Here is a 22051-nt window from a genome sequence, read left to right as displayed (position 1 = left end):
CGCTAAACAGCCAAATTACAAGGACAGGTATCTTTTGCTTACCCTGCAATTTTATATAATTACCTGCTGTCTAAAAGGTTTTTTCAGCAAAATGCATTAGCAACCTGTTTTCTGATTCGGGGCCCAGTGCTTGGTTGCCATCTCCTAGTAAACAGACTGTTTGTGGGTTCACATACGCAGCTAATGAGGAACTGCTCCAACTGTCAGGCTGGAAAGGTTTGTACCAAGAGGGTGTTTTTAATGGATGTGACTCTCAGAAAAAGGTGTATGGATTAGCTTTCTGCTGTTGAAGGGGGCATTTGCATACGTGAAAACAGTTGTTAAAAGTCTTCCCTGGCTCAAAGTGTGGGAGTTGTACTTAACTTAAGTGATGTCATTAAAGTACGTTTTAATTTGGAGCTGAAAGTCTGTTTCTGGGTGGTTGTTGGTGGGAAGAGGTGGGCAACACTAACCACAAGCTCCAACTGAGGGTAAAGGAATACTTCAGTTACTCACCCTGTGTTATCTTGAATTCATGAAGAAAAAAAAAAAGGGGAATATTCGAGTAAAAGGGGGCCGCATTTAAAAACAGCAAAACAATATCAAAATAGTTGTTTACAAACTCTCACACAATTTGTGCAATACAATGCAAGTCTTATTTATGTAGTCCTTCAGTACTTTCCAAACGCATGCATTTTTGCCCACACAATCTTATGCAAGGAAAGAAGCGGATCTGGGCAAGCGTGTGCATTTGAATACTGCTTGACGGAATACATGAGCAGAGTACAAAGGCATGTGGTCGCCAAGGCATGAAAAGTGTATGCAGAAGTGTTTCAAATAGTATGATTTTAGAGAGAATGCATGTGTTCGTAAGTACTGAGCATAACGACTGGATAAATGAGACTTGGACTATACTGTAGGAGTTGTTTGAGAGTTTGTAAACAGATACTTAGTCAAAGAAAACTTTATTTCCATTTGCAGTATTATATTTGGTGGTATGGCTCTGTTCTGGGGCCCCTCTGCCTCTCCTCTGGCCTATGCAGAAAGCCTCTCCAATGCACCCATGTGAAAAGCTTAAGGGCGGAGAGAGCACCCCTCTCTGCCCTTCCACTTGCAAATGAGAAAAGCCTGAAGCAGACAGAGCAAACCTCCCTGCCCTTCCATGCGCCTACATGAAAAGCCTAAGGCAGGGAGAGCAGCAGCAAAGACCCCCCCAGGAACAGAACAGAGCAGCATCATTGACAAACAGAAATTACAGTTACAGTTACAGTTGACTGGCGCTGCTCTAGGGACGAGTGTCAGTCCACCACTGTGATTCAGACTGAAACATCTCAGCAACTATTGGATCGATTGCCATGATATTTGCTTCATATATTCATGGTCCCTAGAGGATGAATCCTACTGCACAGACTTTGGTGATCCTCTAACCTTTTCATCTAGCACCACCATGAAGTTGACATCTGTAGTTTTGAATGAAACACTTCAACAGCTATTGAATAGATTACCATAATTATTGGTACAGCCATTTTATGATCCCTTCAGGATAAAATGAAATAACTTTGAACCTCATGAAAGTCATTTAGCTTTTAATTTGTCAAAAACTTTAGTTGATAGTCCAGCAGCTGTTAAACTTAAGACATTTCAAGACACATTTCAAGACATTTAGCATGCTAAGAGGCTTCACTAACATGGTAAACATGGTATATGTTTCCACCTGCTAAACATCAGCATTTTAGCATTCTGCTCATAGCAATGCTGTGCCTATGTACAGTCTCTCTCTTTCATGGCTGTAGACTCTTAGACTGGTTAAGATAATAATGCTTTATTGTCAGGACCCCAGTGAGGAGCAAATTTTTGTGTTTCAGTGTTCATTCACCCTCATCTTAGAACCATCAAACACATGTCAGACTTACGGAGGCCATTACAGGAACGTACAGACTGTCCATCTCAGCTTCTTGCTCAGTCAGTGCAGAAGGTGGCAGGAGGACCACACCTACTTTTTGCAGGATCGATCTACAGGAAAAATAGAGGACACTGTATCTTAGACATAACCAGTTTAATTTAAGCAAGCAAGCAGCACCTTACATAGACATCCGTCCCAAAGTGCTTTGCAGTCAATAAAATCAAATACATAAAATGAAGATGAGACACCAGACAGGATGTACAAGGGGAATAGACACATAACACAAGTTAAAACATAACATACCATATGCTCTCTGAACAGATGGGTTTTTAACTGCTTTTTAAGAGTCCACAGAATCCAAAGCTTATTTTGAAACTATTCCAAAGCTTAGGGGCTGCCGACTGGAAAGCACAATTTCCACAAGTCTTAAATTGTGTTCAAGGTTTACTTGGAAAACCCTGAGCAGAGGACATAAGACCTTGGCTCTGGAAGTGGGGTGCAGAGGGTCCATGATATACTGTGCAGCCTGACTATGCAGGCCTCTATAGACTAAATTACTGTGATGTTGTGTTGACGGCAACAATCACTCCAGCTCGCACTTAATTTAAATCATGGAGACATGTAAAATCTTGTTTATTTCTGTTGTCATTTTCAGCTACAGCTAAAACGTTTAAAGACTATATGTCTTCAAACGTTTTAGTTACAGGCAGCTGTTTAGTTTAACACGGTAGTCCAACCTGTCTGATGTTTCTGTTGTGCTCATTTTAGGTAGTTTGTTGCTTTGCTATCATTGTTGATAGACCAAAATCTCCAGCACAAACTAAGCAATGTGCTGCTGTGGAGGGGGCTGCAGCAAAACATATTTAGCCACCTAAAAAACTAATATCAGTTAAAGTGTACGCTATATTTGAATATTGGCTCCACTTTAACCTACACACTAACCTATCGAAGCCGCGGTAATTCAGCAACTCCTGCGTTCTGCAAAGCTAAATTACAGTTTTTGTCAGTAGAGCCTGGTGGCTTTGATACAGCAGCTTCATTTCAGCTTCAAGTCATGAAAAGATTCTAAAAATAACGTACATTTAAACTCTCATAAATCTGACGGCCTGCATTATGATGTGTTTATGCTTCTGTAATTCTGTGTCAGTAATACTGATCATGATTCTGTATATCTTTGAGGATACCTCTGAGTGTCGGCTTTCATTAGAGCCCAAAATCCTAACTGGCTAACTAGCATCTTGAATCCGTCCTGTCAATCTTCCAGTTCCCTTTTTGAGTGACACATAAAGACTACTGCTGCCTGCTGATATGGAGACTTATTTCCTGTCATACAGGCACAGAACATACATGCTAGTTGGCCGTAGGCTACAGTCGTTCCCTTCTTTGATGTCGGTTTAGTGTGTCTGGACGTTAAGGTGCTAATATGTGCTTTTATCTCATCAAACGTAATGAGATGAAAGCATGTATTAGCATCCCCCTTTAATTTCACTACACACCAGACCTAAGGTTGCCTATGTTCCTCGGGTAAAAGAAAAGTGAGTGTCAAAACTCATAGCTTGGTAAAAAAGATTAGGCAGACTGGTCAGAGAAGATGAGAACGAGGCATCAAGGTTCTGCCTGACTGCTGAGTGAAGGTTGTCAGGGGCAATAATAATTTAAGAAGCTTGCAGAGATGATGCATCTTCACACTGTGTTTAAAATTAAATTGACTGGCCTGAATATGATGCTGTGAATAAAAGAGATGAATTCAGCATCTCATGTCTGGCACAAAGGGTGTCTGCATGCATTATTTGCGGGGGAAGGTACTGTATGTCTATTTCTATGCTTCTATGTGGGTTTGTGCGTGATACCTTATGATGGAGCTGTTAATGCGGAGGGGACAAAGAGCATATGGGACTCTCAGGTTGTGACAGAAGAGCATCAGGGAGATGAGAGCACAGTCCACGACGCTCTGACGCAGATGCACATAAACCAGCAGAGATCCCTGAATTACAGAACAAAAGCAGCTTTAGACAAACAAGATTCCTCACATTGTCATTCATTAAGGCAAACAATGGTGAGCTGTGCAGAGGTGGCGCACGGATTAGGAGTGTTTCTGTGGCCATATTCAATCAATATTATAATCAAGCCGCACAAGCTCTAGATAGCATCAGGAGAATGGAAAGTCAAGAAAATATGTCTATAATTTAAAACCAGAAGAGGTAATGAAAATGCAGAAAAAGATGAAGGTTATACGTGGAGGGCATGTTTAAGTGACTGTATGTACTGTAGAGGGTGACAACATACTGTGAGTGCTTTTATTTCAAGGTCAACAACAGCTATTTGTCTGTATTATTTTGTGCCTTTTCTTTCCTTTTTAAGTAGCACTGGTTTGGTTGTTTTCATTACAGACGTGGAAATGAAGAGCTAATATCACAAACTCAATTATATATCGGGTCAAGTCAAAGCAAAGAGATAAAACGTGATTGTACTTTTGTGGATACGATCGTGCCGCTACAGTAAAATAAAATAAAATAATAAGGTGTGAAATTAAAAGTGCTGGAACATCAAAACATGTAAGCAGTCGGAGAAATGCTCACAATTAAAACATGTTTGTTATTCTCTTTAAATTTTTGTTCATCGTCTTTTATTTATCTGGCAAACATGTCCCAGAAATCTCAAAAGACTCTCAGTTACTGGTTTATTAGTTGATAATGAATCAGTGCACAGTGAATAAAACAGTTAGATGAAGACATGTAAAGCCTGTTTGCATGGGACTAGTATTACCAGGGGACCTTGTGATTTAGAAATTACCTTCCCCACGTCTATGTTGAGTGTGGCGTGTTCACATGGGATAAGCAAAGTCTGTATTTTATTCAAATTTACTGACATTATCCCCCAGATATGATGCACAGAGTTATTTGTAACTCCAATCTACACAGAACAGAAACACTACACAACACAACTAGCGGTGATTTACAGTGTTAACCTCTTTATGTTCTTTCTAATGTGGGTTAAACATGCAGAACTGATTCTGCCACGCGCTGTCAGATCATCCATCTCATCATGTTTCCAGATTTTGCTCTTGTAATAATAACGATAATAACATTAATACATTGTACTTATATAGCGCTTTTCAAGGCACTCAAAGACGCTTTGAGCAGCAGAGTTCAGGATATACTTCTTGAAGATGAGCCATAGAGTAGACTGTTGCAGCAGTCCAGACAGGAGGTGATGAAGGCGTGGGTGAGGGTTTCTGCAGCTGAGGAGGAGAGGGATGGACAGAAGCGGGCGATGTTCTTGAGGTGAAAGAAGGCTGTTTTGGTGATGTGTTTAATATGCTGGTCGAAGGAGAGAGATTGATAGAAAATGACGCCATTTTGACGTGATGGATTTGCTTTCTGCAAACGGGTCTCTATGTTGTGTAGCAAGATGAGCCTCCTGCACCCAAAATGCTGTCAAAACTTTCATTCATAATTGCCAAGGCAGTCTCTGTAACTCTCGATGAGGAAGGAGGCAGTTAAGAGGCGTGGAGAAAACAAAAAGCATAAATACAATCCCAAATCCCAGAGATGCTGATTTGCACTGGACTACTATTATCACATGATCTCCGTGTTTTATGAAATTAAGTAGGTATTCTGTGCTCAAATCTTTAGGTGCATGCAGGTTAATTGGTGACTCTAAATTGCCCATAGGTGTGAATGTGAGTGTGAATGGTTATCATTCTCTGCGTGCCAACTAGTCTGGCGACGTGTCCAGGGTGCACCCCACTGGGATTGGCTCCTGTGATAGGCTCCTGCCCCCCGCAACCCCTGACAGGATAAGAAGTTATGGAGAATGAATGAATCAAGACTTAAGCCCATTTTTTAGTCCCCCTATTTACAGGTTGAAAAGATGCATTTGGACAAACCAAAAATATTCCAGAGAGGACACTCTTCACATGCAGGGTTTTCCCTGGGGTTTTAAAGGGTACGGGTGCAAATAACACCATATGCTCATATCCCTCCTTCCTGGCAGACCTGTGTGTTAATTTTTACTTTACTTTTTCATTATTTTAATGATGTTTTTGTTGTTTATTATTCTCGCCAGACACCGCTGCTAGTTATTTGTTTTTATAGACTTTTTCATCATTTTATTGTGATTGTTATCATATATTATATATCTCTCTAGTCTGTATGACTGTGAATTCAGGGCACTGTTTAAAAAACAGCTTTACGCTCAGTCAATTTGCACTGAATAAAAACTTTTGATGATGATGATGACAATTTGCATATTGGTGAAGCCATCATGCATTCAAGCTGAGTGGTTGTGCTGGTTGCAGCGAGGGAGAGCTCAGCTAAAGCCATATAATAGATGTATAGTGGAATTTTAGCTAAATAATCACAAACTCACAACAGGAACATTGTATATTGGGAATAAAAAGGTAAAAAAAAAATGAAATGAGCTACAACAGGAGGGTTACAACGTATCAAAATTCTCAACAAAACATCTGAATGGCATGAGATCTATGGTGCTTATAGTGCACCATTTTCTCACGCTTTGAAAAGTTCTAATCCAGAGAAAGTTTTAAATAAGAGCTTCAACGTAACCTCAAAAACTCACTGGCATTGAGAGTAGTTTCACTGCTTCACTGCCTCAATGTCAGACAGTGAATTCCACAGGGGAAAAATAAGCCATAATATCAATCTCTTCAAAGCCAGACTGCATTGAGAAAAACAGTGATTTAACATTGCTTAACACAGCAGCTGCTGGTCTACCACTGCCTCAAAGAGTTATATTGTTTGCGTTATTGTGTGACTTTGGCCTTTAAAAGGGTCAGTTCGAATTTACCAAACTTGCACAAAAACACTAACTAACTAACTCATTGCGGCAGCAGTAGACCAGCAGCTCCTGTGTTCTGCGAGCTAAAATTGCTGTTTCTGTCAATGGAGTCTGGTGGCTTTAACTAAAGCATAGAGGAAGTGAAGGCATTAATGGCTTTCCCATCAGGACGGGCCATCTGACGAAAAGATTAAGCAGTGAAAATACTCTCAATATGAATATTGACTGTTTTAGGTGGGACTTTTTTTTTTAGGTGGCTAAAGTATGTTATGTCGCTTACTTCATATACAGCAGGATATTGTGTAGCTTCTATGTCAGACCCTCTGCAACAGCAGCCTAACTCAGACTTATTTACTTGTATTTATTTAGTCAACCATGTAATTCGAGTTACATAGTCTTCAGTAAGAAACAGTCTATAATTAAGAATAGCAAGGCAAGGAAGAAAAATAAAAAGTTCTAGGTATTTGTTCACAGACTTTTAAAAGTAATCATACATTTACTTCACTGGAAATATTCATATATTCTACCTTCAAATGCAGAGAACAGAGGCTGTGTACACACAGGGTTGTAGCTGTTTACCATCTCATTAGATGGCTGAGCACATCCTGAGTGTGGATGTGTGTCGAGCCGCAACATCATAGTATCTGTGTTGTAAATACAAAGTGTACTTTCCATGTTTTTCAGGACGAGTTGACACCCTTCGGGGTAACAGTTTATGGTAGCATATTTAATCATCTGTGAATGGAAAAAAAATTTAAGATACTGCGTTTGCATAATGTATGTGTGTGTTTACAGATACTTGTACCTCTTGTGAGGCTCTATGCAAAGCCGGCAGATGGCTGAGGTTAACTTGAATACTGCCAAACATGGAGGAAAACATCTTCAGCATCACCCAGCCCAGGAATCTAGCCAGGAGACGATAGTGGGTGGAGAGAGGTATAGAAAGAGGAGGGGAAAAATTAATGACCAGAGATAAGGAGGAAGGGAGGACAATGTACACTGGGGAATAATGGACAGATAGAGATAGTGGTGAGGCTAAAAATGGCCACCGATATTGTGATGGTGAGCATAAGGGAGCTCTGGCAAAGATAGTGAGGATGGAGTAAAGTGTGACAACATGTAAATTAGATAGATGGGAGTGAGACAACGTGGGAAGAGGAGGGATAAGGACAAGAAAGAAACTGATGACATAGGGAAGAGGAAAAAACGGAGAGCGATAAAGAGGGGTATGTGTGTGAGGGTGACAGCTGCAGATAGAGACGAAGGCTGAGGCTGTAAACGAGAAAGTGGGAGAGAGTAAGAGAGGAGAGGAAAAACAGTACAGGGCAGATTTTTAAGGGAGATTCCTAAAACTAAAAGACAGCCTAAAAGTTTTAAATAGAGCCACAAGTTTTCACACCATTCCTGTAGAATCTAAGACTCTCTGTGGCTACAAGAGCAGGCTCTTAGGACCTGACAGTCATAACACCAAATTTCAATTTAAAATACAACCCACACCTTTTTCGCCTGGACAGATCGAAGTGTGCTGCACGGAACAAGTTTCTGCCTCAACAACTGTCAGTCATCTTGAAGAGCGTGACTGACTGATGCACAGTCACACACCAGTAAACATATAAAACATGGGCAACCTGACAAACATCCTACACATCTATGCACAACTTCTGTGTTTGTCTCTTTCAGGTGGCACCAGGTTTGGAAAGAAGTGCCGAGTGGCTTTTCCTTCTATTGCTGTCAAGAGGGAAGCCAAAAGGAAGTTAGTTGAGGTCATTTTGAGGCATCCAAGGCTTCAGAGCTAAATGTCCTGCTCATTTTCTGCAGACCGTTATTATAGCTCTGTTTCCACTAAGCAGTTCAGTTCGCTTTTTTTTTCGGTTTCCACTGCGAAAAGTGGTGGATGGTACTAAGTGAACCATTCAGTACCGTCCCCATTTTTGGTCCCCCCTCTGTTGGGGTACCTAGAACACAGATCTGGTACTAAAAGGTGGAGCTGTGACCACTGCAGTCTGTTGATTGGTCAGAGGATAGTCTCTCTTGTGCAGGGCTGAGCTGTGGCTGGTTTTGAGGCTCATGTAACCACTGTTCACACTGTGGAGAGTTTTACACATTAGTGAACTGTAACTATAAAATGGAAGGATGTTTTGCTGCCTGTCACAGCAGCTGTAGTCGGAGAAAAAATAATTTCATTCACTGGGCCGACTGTCAGGGACTTTGAAGCTGGAGCGTTAACTTTTAATGTTATTCAATGCATGAGTTGACGACATGAATCAATCAGCACACCTTAAATATTCGTAATAACTTATACGTCATACACTTTTAGTAATGAGTGGATCCTCAAACATTTATATGTATTCATTTCGACCTCGTTATGCAAACTGCATATATTCTAATCCTCACTCGGAGAAAAGAAAAGTGTCGTGGAGCGTCATTCCTGTGGGCTACAGCAACACTAAACCCCTGAGCTTGTGCTTGCCTTAGAAGGACTAAATGCACAAACCTGCTATTTTTTTAAATATCCCATGGAGAGAGACTCTCACTAAAGTCTGTTCTATTTTGTTCTGTGGAGGATTAATGAGGTGCAGACTTCCCTTTATGTCACCGCTAATGAGGAAATACAGTGAGTGTTGGATGGAGCACAGAGTGACAACAACCCCACCCACATTTAAAGCTACTGTTTAAAGTGGGTATCATGTCTGAAGGGTTACTTTTGGTTTCAAAATTACCATACTGAAAGTGTCTGGTGGAAACAGAGCTTTGGTTTACATGCACACTAACATCCACTATCATTCCAAATATAACAATATTCTGAATTTGGTCATGTGCATGCATATTCGGTTTGGATATTCCCAATTAGGCCTTTTTCCAGATTTTTACGATGAAGATGTGCCGGTATCATTCGAGTTTTAGGAGCAATGCTTGGACATGTACACAGTGCTTTGATAATATGTGTCTCAGTTGGGGTTTCTACTGCAGGTTGGGACCCAGCCTCTTGCCTGTTTACAGTTAGCTCTGCATTTTCATGGACATACTGTACAGAAACCAGCTAGCTAACAGTTTGCAAGGCGGGGGTAGAGATGCATGTCCAAATGAAAATCTCACATTTCAGGTCAGTCTACTTTTAAACATTATTAAAAACTTGGATATCAACAGGTTTTTGTATACGCGCAAATATTGCAACACCGACCTTTTCAGGATGATGGCTGAAAGAGGAAGGAGGGAGGTTGTGATCGCATGGTGGAAAAAGTCTGCCACAGGCAGAAAACTTTTTAAAAAATCCTATTCTGACGCATGCAAAGAAGCAGGACAGTACAAGCTGCTCCACCCATTCCACTTTTCTATATTTTGATAAAACACTAATCAGAGAATGCACTGCTGCATGTAAACAGGAATATGAGTGGAAAATTCATTTTCATTAACAATATAAACAGCTACTGTCTTTTTCAGAATCCAGGGGCAAAACCAAAATGTTTTGTGCAAGTAAAGGAAATCATTGTTGGATGACTGCTAGTTGGAGCAACTTCAATCAGTTACATTGTCAGTAAAAAACAAACAAACAAACAAAAAAAACAAAACAGAAAATATCTTGTTCTTGGTTAAAAAAAGATGAAGAGACAAGGCTGTGAGCATAAAAACAGGAGCATTTCCATAAAATCTAATCACCGAGCCTCAAATTTGGTTGCAGGAAACAGAAAACTGATTACACAATCAAGATAAATCAGCTTAATATCACATTCTGGGGCCATTTTGGATGAATTTGGTGATTTTGCTCTGCTGTCTAATTGCACTACAAATGTCTTCTGAATTGCTACAGCTCTCGCCTTTGATTTGCTTCTTTTCGAAAACATCAGCAGCTGATGCCCTTGGGTATAGTCGAACTTTAAGGATAAGGCTGGCAGCGTTGTGCCCTTTTGTTATTGTCGACATAAAAAAAGATTGAGGCCAAAAGTCTCAAAACATTCCAACCTCTCCAGCCTGTCTGTTGCTCTCAGCCCCGAGCCCATCTGTTCTTACTGAAAGAGTAAATCTTTAAAAACAACTCAAGAATCTGAACTTCACTGAAGCAGCTGGGCACTGTGGCTTTTAACACACATTACTCATACAGTGAGTATTAATGGAAGCAGGATGGTGTACACTGATCAGCCAAAAAATAAAACACTGACTGAATCCTGTTATGCTGCCATGTTGTGCTGGGAAACCTCGGGTCCTGCTATTCATGAGGACGCCAACTGACACACAAGACCAGCAAACACATTTGCAGACTTATTACACCTCCCCATGGCAACGGCACTTCCTGATGGTGGTGGCCCCCCAGCCACAACACAAAAAACTGCCCCGGAATGGCCATGACACGACAAAAAGCACAAGGCATCGACCTAGCCTCCAAATTCCTCAAATCCCAATTTGATGACAATGGGAAATAGAATTAGGGCCTCACCGTTGTGTGTCTCCATCAACCAGTCAAGTTGCAGTTTATATCCATGTCTGTCCAGAATAATTTTATATAAACAGCAAAGACTTTGATGGAATTTTGTGTAGTGTATTTTTTGGCTAACTGGAAGTAATCACTACAGTGACATGTAAGATTCCAAAGAATTACATCCAGTGAGAAACATGCTGTCTTCACTTATAACACCAAAATTAGGGCAAATATATGTCTTTGTTTAACGTGGGAAAAAACTTTACAAATAGGTGACAGAGTGCTTTCCAGTCACCAGTAGAGCTCTGCAGTAGATGCATATGCCTCCCCTAGTTTTTTATTTCTGTTCTGTCAGGAGACACAATTTTGTCATACTTAGCGTATTAATGAGTTATGGCCAAAAACACATTTTGTGATATCACAGTGATCTTTCACTACCAAAATCTAATCAGTTCATCCTTGAGACCATGTGGATGTTTGTGCCAAATTTGGAGTAAATTCCCCAGGGTGTTTCTGAGATAGTGCCTTCACAAGAATGAGTCGGATAGAAGGACGCCCCAACAACGTATATATATATATTCACAATTACAAAACAAACGTGCAGCAGAAATCGGGCGTACAATCATTTCCACGCAAACCTTGGCATTGATAAATGTGGATGTTAGCAGAGGCTATGGTCAAATTGGTCAAATCTCACGTCAGGTCTTAACTCATGCACACAAGTTTGAGTCAGTGTGGGCTTATGGTGCGGCATAAGAAGTCTGACTGAGTTGGAGATTGTTATTAGACCGTATTCTGCCTGGCATCTATGTATTTGCAGCCATATATATATTTAAAATGTATAACCTATAAGAATAAATTATATTTTATAAAGGCCTACATCAACGCACTCTATCAGCTCGCAGCTGCCTGGCTCTGTGGGACCGGCTCCAGGCTGACTGGGTCAATTTTAAACTTTAGTATAAATATTATAACAATATCAATATCATAAAATATATAGTTTCATATTATTAATATATGTAAGCTATAAGTTGGAACATATCATGGATTTATAAATTAAATATTCCAACCTCAGTTGGAGTTTAATTGTCCACTGCAAACACTGTTGACAGCAGCAGTAATTTCTTTTCAGAATGCATTTTTCCAAATTCCTTTGATGACACTTTTCAGGCTGTCAAATAAAACCAGTTTGTTAAATTGAACCTGGGACATCAGCGCTTAAATTTCTAGTTCAGAGAACTCTCTCCTCTTAGCCTTATTTCGCCTCTCCATGTTGTAAACTCTGGGGGCGTGACCTCTAAACCGAGAATATATTGGGGCAGGATTTTTAAATGATGATTGTTTTCAGCTGCCACATTTATTTACACCCAATCATTCCTACCCTGGTACTGGCGAGATAGTAGCATTTCATGAATCACATGCGAACCCTATCACTGGATGATTTCTGTGCTCAGATCAGCACTGGATTGTATGTTAGATGAATAAATGAGAGCTCCTGCCACGGCTGTCGCCAGCGTAGAGGCATGAAAATACAGAATATCACCAGCCTTATCCTTTAAGTAATAAAACACAATCTATGGAACAACTTGATTTCTCATAAATGCAATTGCAATTCTAAGTGTTAGAGTGTTTTTTTTCTGTGTTTATGTTCCATGTTTGTGTTTTTTTGCTGCCCTGCTGCAAAAGGAATTTCTCTTTGGGGACAATAAAGAAACCGAACCGAATCACAACTGTATCTCCGCTTCAATCACTCTTTTTCTTGTTATCTCTTAGTGAAAGGGTTACACAGTGCAGCTTTAAATCAATACACAACGGTGTTTTATGAATAAATAAACAATAAACAACAATCTTTGAACCTCGCCCTTTGCCTATCAGTGCCCCCACACACACATAAACAAACACAGACGCACCGTATGAGGCCAGGGGAGATGCAGGTGTTAATGAGGGGGAGGAATGGCGAGAGGTGGCTTAGCTGCCCTCGGCTGTCTCCCTCCTCAGGTGCTTTATGCTCTGCTGTGAGCGCCTTCTTCACCCTTAAACACATGGTCACAGGACAGCAGGGTTAACACATCACAAAGCCTCTTTTGTGCTACATGCAGACAAACACCCGCCTTCCAGTAAAACAACAACAACATCCCTGAGTAAAGAGGTTACATAAAGGTTAAACTCAATTACACCGAAGGAGAGAAAACAACAGATACAAACTGGAGACTCAGTGACAGAGATAGGGAAAGTGTGAAGACAGTCCCAACTTATTCTATTTCTCTTCCTTCACTCAGCACAGACCCCATGATGGCCTTCATTTTCTATATCTTTCTTTGTGTCTCTTATCTTCTCTCCTCCTTTCTCTTTCCCTCTCTCCAGAACTGCAGGGTCTGCTTCATTTTCTGTATCTCTGCCTATCATTTATTTACTCTCCTCTGGCATTTTCCCTCCTCCTCCTCCTCCTCCTCCTCCTCTCTTCCCTCAGGTACCTGTTGCTCTGACAGACTCTCTCCAGTCTGTTGCTAACAGGACTCGCGTAAACCTTGCGCCCACTCACAAACAGCACGCAGCACACCCTCCGCACCAGCCAGCCTCGATACCTACGATACGAAACACACAATGCAGAGGCAGAAAATGTGCATGGGTGAGTGCGTTGGGACTGGAACATTTTGTATGTACTTGCCAGAATACTGTAGGTATCATCAATACCTGGTGTGTGTCTCATTGACACTCAGCAGGTTGTGAAAGCCAAGGAAAGAGTTTTGTCCAGGTTTCTTACGCTACACCACAATAAAAAAAAAACACACACAGACAAATGACCTGGGTGTCAACATCAGCACAGATTCAATTCACTGTATAAAAGACATGCAAAGCTGAAGGATGCCATTCGAATGTGGACACCTATAAAAGCCTCTTACAGTCACTGAAAAAGCTCAGTGTATCGTGTAATGTCAGAATACTTCAGTCAGTCAACTGAATTTGTTGGATGGTATCAACAGACAGCTAATCTCTCTCATTTCATCAGTCTAATTTTCAACCAGGCCTCCCCTCTTCTGTATCCCTCTGACTTTCTCCAGTATCTACCCTGCACACTCACCAGACTGTCGGGGGTGCACTGGTGGCAGCACTGGCCAACAGTCGGTCTGAACTTGCCCAGACACGGAGGCACCGTCTTCAGCTTTTTCTTGATCTTCAGTGCCCATGACAACTGAGAGGGAAAGAAACACAAACAAACAAATCATACAAACAAGGTGTCACATACACAGGGACCGCAATCACTGATGTTTCTCTTATTTTGTCCAACCCACTTACATCAGAGGGGCTAAACAACAGGAACATGTCTCCATAAACTACATCCTCGAACCAAAGAGTCAAATCAACCCTCTCTAAACACTTTCATCTGCACATTTTAACCTTCAAGAAGGTAAGATTTGATTCAAGACTGCTGTATTAGACTGCAGTAGTTTTAGTCGGATATACAGTACAGGCCAAAAGTTTGGACACACTTTCTCATTCAATGCGTTTTCTTTATTTTCATGACTATTTACATTGTAGATTCTCACTGAAGGCATCAAAACTATGAATGAACACATGTGGAGTTATGTACTTAACAAAAAAAGGTGAAATAACTGAAAACATGTTTTATATTCTAGTTTCTTCAAAATAGCCACCCTTTGCTCTGATTACTGCTTTGCACACTCTTGGCATTCTCTCCATGAGCTTCAAGAGGTAGTCACCTGAAATGGTTTTCCAACAGTCTTGAAGGAGTTCCCAGAGGTGTTTAGCACTTGTTGGCCCCTTTGCCTTCACTCTGCGGTCCAGCTCACCCCAAACCATCTCCATTGGGTTCAGGTCCGGTGACTGTGGAGGCCAGGTCATCTGCCGCAGCACTCCATCACTCTCCTTCTTGGTCAAATAGCCCTTACACAGCCTGGAGGTGTGTTTGGGGTCACTGTCCTGTTGAAAAATAAATGATCGTCCAACTAAACGCAAACCGGATGGGATGGCATGTCGCTGCAGGATGCTGTGGTAGCCATGCTGGTTCAGTGTGCCTTCAATTTTGAATAAATCCCCAACAGTGTCACCAGCAAAACACCCCCACACCATCACACCTCCTCCTCCATGCTTCACAGTGGGAACCAGGCAGGTGGAATCCATCCGTTCACCTTTTCTGCGTCTCACAAAGACACGGTGGTTGGAACCAAAGATCTCAAATTTGGACTCATCAGACCAAAGCACAGATTTCCACTGGTCTAATGTCCATTCCTTGTGTTTCTTGGCCCAAACAAATCTCTTGTGCTTGTTGCCTCTCCTTAGCAGTGGTTTCCTAGCAGCTATTTGACCATGAAGGCCTGATTCGCGCAGTCTCCTCTTAACAGTTGTTCTAGAGATGGGTCTGCTGCTAGAACTCTGTGTGGCATTCATCTGGTCTCTGATCTGAGCTGCTGTTAACTTGCGATTTCTGAGGCTGGTGACTGGATGAACTTATCCTCAGAAGCAGAGGTGACTCTTGGTCTTCCTTTCCTGGGTCGGTCCTCATGTGTGCCAGTTTCGTTGCAGCGCTTGATGGTTTTTGCGACTCCGCTTGGGGACACATTTAAAGTTTTTGCAATTTTCCGGACTGACTGACCTTCATTTCTTAAAGTAATGATGGCTACTCGTTTTTCTTTAGTTAGCTGATTGGTTCTTGCCATAATATGAATTTTAACAGTTGTCCAATAGGGCTGTCGGCTGTGTATTAACCTGACTTCTGCACAACACAACTGATGGTCCCAACACCATTGATAAAGCAAGAAATTCCACTAATTAACCCTGATAAGGCACACCTGTGAAGTGGAAACCATTTCAGGTGACTACCTCTTGAAGCTCATGGAGAGAATGCCAAGAGTGTGCAAAGCAGTAATCAGAGCAAAGGGTGGCTATTTTGAAGAAACTAGAATATAAAACATGTTTTCAGTTATTTCACCTTTTTTTGTTAAGTACATAACTCCACATGTGTTCATTCATAGTTTTGATGCCTTCAGTGAGAATCTACAATGTAAATAGTCATGAAAATAAAGAAAACGCATTGAATGAGAAGGTGTGTCCAAACTTTTGGCCTGTACTGTACCTAATAAACTGGCATCTGAGTGAATGTGGTAATTCATGGGGACTGGACTCATTCTCTGTAATTCTGAGCAGAGTAAGTCAGAGATTCCTGATAGGTGACAAATCTGCTAATGACACAGCCTGTGTGTTCACATGCACTTAACCCATTTAAAGACTGTTCCTACAGTAACATGATTTAAGTCAGGAACACCTTAGTCAGAGAAAACTTTATTTTCATTTGCAGTATTATGTTTGGCAGTATGGCTCTGTTCTGGGGCCTCTCTGCCTTTCCTCGGGCCTATGCAGAAAGCCTCTTCCATGTATCTACATGTAAAGCCTAAGGCAAGAGGAGCAGCAGCAAAGACCCCCGGGAACAGAACAGAGCAGCATCAATGACAAACAGAAATGACATTGATAAGTCAGACACAGCATGAAAAGGAGGAGCTGGGATGGAGGCAGGTTGCAAAGCAGCTTGCAGAGGAAACAGCAGTAGGCAGGCCAGAGCAGTTTAAATATGGCACCGTGAATGAGATTTGCCAATTGGTTGCACAGAAAGGAATCATGTGATCTATCAGCTGACTCCCTTCCATCAATCCCTCCCTCCATCAGTTGATTGGGTTGCTCGAGATCAACTGATGTAGCTTGGAGTGGAGTTGAGCTTGACATCGTATCCTGCCTGAACTAATGCTATGATCAATTTCTTTATGTGCAAATTCACATCACTCCAGTAAACCTGTCGGCCATGCCTCCAAACAGCCGACCACACCAGGGCAGGCGGCCATGTCGTTGGACAAGAACACATCTCAGTGCTTGAAACTCAACAATATTTTTCTTCTGAAGGCTTTAACATTAGTGTTTTGTGTGAAGCTTCTTTATTAGCAGTAAAAATGCTGTCAACATCAAACCACTATATCAAATTTCAGCATTATGTTATATTAAAAACATTTGTTAAAAAGTAATCATTAATCACCATTAATCACATCACTTAATCACATTACAATTTTAACAGTGTAAATAGTAATCTGTAACCTATTACATTTTAAAAGTAACCTCTGCAACACTCTGCAAGCTACATTTGACTTCACCACCTCTTCAGAAAAATAACAGCACTGTTAAATTGAAAAGAGAGAGTGAAAAATAGTGCTTTTAAACGCTTCAATTCTTCACTCTTGGTTTTATTTTGAGTTTGTTATGATTTCTGTGCTGCTGTGATTGGGTTAACTCTGAATCCATGGGAGCATACAACTTGCACTGTTGTAAATATTAATAGAGGGCCCATATGAGACCTGCTATCAGGCAATCAGTGCACATCAGGAATAAACAGCTCATGCACTGAAGCACAGGCCAGACTGTGTACTGTATACTAATCAAACTTAAGGTCTCCTGAAGCATATCGACTGCTGGTCAGTTGTACAAATATTTGTGTTATGCAACAATACCCATTAATTATCATGCAGTGTGTGTGTGTGTGTGTGTGTGCATGTATATGTGTGTGCGTGGGGGCAGATACTGTGCCTCAAATTAAGTGTTTGTTAGGATTCAGACTGATTACCCCGTTTACACGATGTGAGCTAATGAATCTCCTAGAATCAATGACACATTCTCCAGGTCGAATGATGATGATTGATTCCAGAAAACAGAGCAGCTGACTGAAGCACCTTGCCAAGAAAAAGTCGATTTAAAGACCAAACATTACTGTAACGAAAAGCCTTGGATTGAACTATCAGTAATGACTATACTGGATCAGGAGACAGGTAAAAAGAAAAAAGCTGCCTCGAGGGCTCATTTACGCTCAATATTTGATACGTACTCCTTCGCTCCTCCGTTTGGAAAAGGCGTGAGGCGAAGGAGTTAAAGTATCTTGGAGTCTTGTTCATGAGTGAGGGTAGGATGGAGTGTGAGATGAATTGGCGGTTTGGCACAACATCTGCACTGATGCGGGCACTGTGCTGGACTGCTGTGGTGAAGAGGGAGCTGAACCAGAAGGCAAAGCTTTTGATTTTCTGGTCTATCTACGTCCCAACCCTCACCTATGGTCATGAGCTCTGGATACTGACCGAAAGAATGAAATCATGGATACAAGCTGCTGAAATGAGTGTACTCCGAAGGGTGGCTGGGCTCAGCCTTAGAGATAGGGTGAGGAGCTTGGACATCTGGAGGGAGCTCGGAGTAGAGCCACTGCTCCTTCGCGTCGAAAGGGGTCAGTTGAGGTGGTTTGGCATCGTTGGAGGTGTTCCAGTGCACGTCCCACTGGTGTCTGTGCATTAAAGGACAGGATCACAATTCCCTGTCATAAAGGACCATACCAGTAAATCCTTTGTGCTGGCCTGACCACCCAACCAATAATCTCAGACATGAATGTCTCAGAGACTTTTTTTTTTTTTTTTTTTTTTTAAATTTGACAGCTGTACTGAGTAATCTATTAAAGTTATGTTGCTGACCTCAGAGTGGACAGGTTTAGCTCTGCAAAGTGATGCTTTCATAACAAAATGTTGAAAGAATGGATCTTGAATGTCCAGTATGAACAGGGAGAACAATTACAGCAAGCAAACTCTATTTTTATGTTTGTTTAAACCTCACACACACAATAGTCATAAAAATCTCAATTTATGGTCTTAGGAGGAGTAAAGTACTGTTAATATTTCTAGAACAAACAACAGTTTGTTATCCATCTGCCTGGTATTGATGGTGATAACACGTCTCCAGGAAGTCATCATTTCAAGAAAAAGTTAAGCACCCAGCTCTCAGTAAAAGCAGAGAATGATGTTTTTACGCTTCTATTTTTATTTTTGTACAAGTTAAACAAAGAAGAAATAAAATGTTAATGAGTTTGAGAAGCTGGCAGCCTTTTAACTCTGGACACAGCCAGGTTAGCCTTCAGTTTTCAATCTTTATGCCAAGGTTTAAAAGCAAAGGGCATGTTTCCCAAAATTCTGCAGTGCTCCTTTAAAAATTCTCCTCACTCTCTGCTGGATCAGTATGACTCACTGGCGCATCACATCCTGTGATTTGGTAAACATCAAACAGAGTTAAGTACATGTGGTCGTGCATGTTTCCTCGTGATTGTGAAGAACAAAGAGTTTGAGACTGGTGCACAGGGAGTAAAGTGGGAGATGACAGTGGGAGAGTGTCATGCAGGCAGTGTTCTTACAGCAGGTCTATTTTGTTGAACTGGTGGAAGGACCATGTCTTTGTTTATCCCGTCATTCTTCTCCTGCACCATGGTGAGCCCCCTGCAGACTTTCACTTAGAGACCTACCACAGAAAAAGATTTGGGGGGGAAATTTTATGTTATACTGTGTCCTGTTAAAACAGTGCATTCTCACACTGTGCTGAGTAATAAGTATTGTTTGTGAGCACATGTGAATGTGGGTGGGCAGACATTTTAGGAGTTTTACAATACAAGACCAATTTTCAGACGACAGAGCTTTCAGAAGAGGGTTCATCTCTTCAATTTAAGAAAATAAATACACATCAACTTGTGCACACACAATCCCAGTGTGACATAAAATTTATTTTGTCCTCTGGTACTCGGCAGGGGACAGTTGGCCGCACTCACAGATCTATCACCCTGTGCCCACAGCTACAATTTCACCCATCTAACCAGCACTTCTTCCCCTCCACCATCACAAATTCTCTCAAATTCTTAACCTTCCCTTCATTCTTTTCAGTTAAGGGCAAACAGCTTCTTGCTGCTGGGTTTCCTTGTGTTGGTTTGACCCATTGTTTCCCTCTTATTGGACTTGTGGAAAACTTTACTTTAAAAGTTTTGTGCTCACTTCTGTATGCAGGGAGGAAGAATAAAGCAAGGACAGAACTGCCATTAAGAGATTAGAGATTGAGAGGAACTGGAGGCTGTCTTTGCTCAGCACCACACAGGTGCAGCGGGGCAAACACTCACTAGTGGATTATAAATCATTAAAAGCAAGGTACATAGCCATCAGCTGAAAAACAGCGCTTATGTAACTGATGCTGGTCCCTTGCCAACTCGGAAACGCTGTAATGAGAGTTGGCAACATAGGTCACAACGTAATGCAATCTAGCTTAAATAGGTTACCTAATTGATAGCACTGGCTGTGTCTGAGCTCAAATGAGTAATCATCTGAGATTAAGGTGGATTTAATACAGATCAAGAGGCAGTGCGTACTCTCCAAAGAGAGAGCTGCAGCAGTATAAAAGCCACCCTCCCGAGAGAGCCTCCCTTCAGTTTTACGTAAGGCTTTATTTCTACTACAAAAGAATAAAGACGTGGTCTGCTGTCATCCTGTGGACAGACTCTCTTTTAATAAATCTTTCTGTGGTTACACCCATCAGATTCAGGAGCCTCATTAGGTTCAATGGGAGACTTTTCCTTTGGATCTCTGTTTCCCTCTCTGTTCATCCGACTCTGCCCCATTAACTTTGCTAATTAAAACTTAAGCCTTCCTCCTTTGGGAGATGCTCCATTTCAACTGGCTCAAGTTCCCACATTTATTATCAACTCCAGTGGGAACGAGGCCATTGATAAGAGGGTCTTAGGGCTAGGTGCAGAAGGTGACAGAAGAGATGAGACAGCAAAACAGGTAATAAAGGGTGTAAAAGTGTAAATTAAATAGACAGAGAACCAGCAAAGGCTCTAACAGGGTTACATAATCCCTCACTCCAGAGGGAATACAAGACCACATGGAAACAGCTAGAGACAGCAGCATGCCAGGGTCAAACCTGTGTAACACTACGTTTAAAGAATTTAATTTTCCTCATTTTCACATCTTACCTGTCAACACACAACATATGAATTCCCACACTGGTGCGTAGAAACCTGACAGGTATTCAAATTTGAAGCACATGTTCCTCCTCACATTCATGCTTGCTTAGTTCATCCTCCCTCCTCAGAAGTTAATTGATCAATTATAGTCTTTAATTAATATGCTGTAGTTTGCTAATGTGATAGCCCAGGACCTAAGTGGGCCCAAGATGAGAAAGGATTAAAAATCAGAAGCCATTACGAGCTGCCAGGTCAGATTAGATTGGAATTAATTTTAGAGCAGCAGTCGAAGTGATGGTGGTTGGCGCCTTCAAGTCTATTCCCAAAACTGCTCAGTGATTAGAGGGGCTTTAAATACACGTAGGGTCTATTTGAAATTAGAGAGACATGGAGAGTTAAGAGTCTCAATTAGATCAGGGGTGTCGTTTATAAAACACTTCATAGGATCAATACTAAAAGTGTACGTGCAGACAAAAGCTGAAAATGGCACGCACCAAAAAAATATCTAAAAACTAAAGTGGCACTTGGGGACATAAATTTACAGTATTACAAGATATCACTGAAAGCTATTGACACCCTGTTCTGCAAATCTTTATGCTATTTGATGCATGCACATCTACAGCTTCAGTGCACTGTACAGCTGACCACAAGTGTTAGCAGCAAACAGTCGAGCCCTCTCCTCTGCACTCTATGGAGGGGAATGTGATGGGGAAAACAGCACTGATAAAATATTGAGCAGAACTTGTGGTTTGAGCTGGCGCTTATATTTTTTTTTTTAAAATTGAGAGATGCTTATGGAAAAGTTATAACTCAGGAGCACAAGCACAAACTAGAGCTACGACCTTGTGGTTGTATCCCTCAGTGAACCCGTCAAGTTGCAGTTATAGTTTACATCCATGTCTGTGAAAACATGGATGCTTCACACACATATTCCCTCCCGTAGCACAGAAGATCTATCAGCACAGTTTCAATGTGGGCCCCAAAGATTAGTGTCACCAGTTCATTATCTAACCAAATGTCTCCCATTATGTTCTTGAGATATGACATTAAGTAATGGCCAGAAAAGTGTTTTTGCAGACTACTATGAAGTCACAGTGAAGTTGACCTTTGATCTTTGGCACATAAAATGTCATCACTT

The 22051-nt window shown here is 41.3% G+C and overlaps 1 protein-coding gene across 6 annotated transcripts in view; it reads right to left on the bottom strand.

Annotated features, from left to right (window-relative positions):
- gpat2 (glycerol-3-phosphate acyltransferase 2, mitochondrial) overlaps positions 1 to 22051 on the bottom strand; it is a 194141-nt gene that overhangs the window by 30932 nt on the left and 141158 nt on the right. For 5 of the 6 annotated variants that reach the window (XM_049578313.1, XM_049578312.1, XM_049578316.1 and 2 more), the window contains 8 exons: positions 19321 to 19424; positions 14179 to 14289; positions 13791 to 13861; positions 13571 to 13681; positions 13007 to 13129; positions 7488 to 7587; positions 3733 to 3866; positions 1893 to 1992 (listed from right to left, as the gene is read on the bottom strand). In XM_049578313.1, coding sequence (XP_049434270.1) covers positions 1893 to 1992; positions 3733 to 3866; positions 7488 to 7587; positions 13007 to 13129; positions 13571 to 13681; positions 13791 to 13861; positions 14179 to 14289; positions 19321 to 19392 — 822 coding nt within the window. In that variant the 5' untranslated portion in view covers positions 19393 to 19424. Of the gene's footprint in view, positions 1 to 1892; positions 1993 to 3732; positions 3867 to 7487; positions 7588 to 13006; positions 13130 to 13570; positions 13682 to 13790; positions 13862 to 14178; positions 14290 to 18226; positions 18427 to 19320; positions 19425 to 22051 lie in introns of those variants that run through there. The other variant, XM_049578310.1, reaches the window with a different exon arrangement.

Source organism: Epinephelus fuscoguttatus, linkage group LG6 (assembly GCF_011397635.1).
Source record: "Epinephelus fuscoguttatus linkage group LG6, E.fuscoguttatus.final_Chr_v1".
NCBI lineage: Eukaryota > Metazoa > Chordata > Actinopteri > Perciformes > Serranidae > Epinephelus > Epinephelus fuscoguttatus.
The sequence above is the reverse complement of the archived record's forward strand: the minus strand, read 5'-3'. Positions and strand labels throughout refer to the sequence as shown.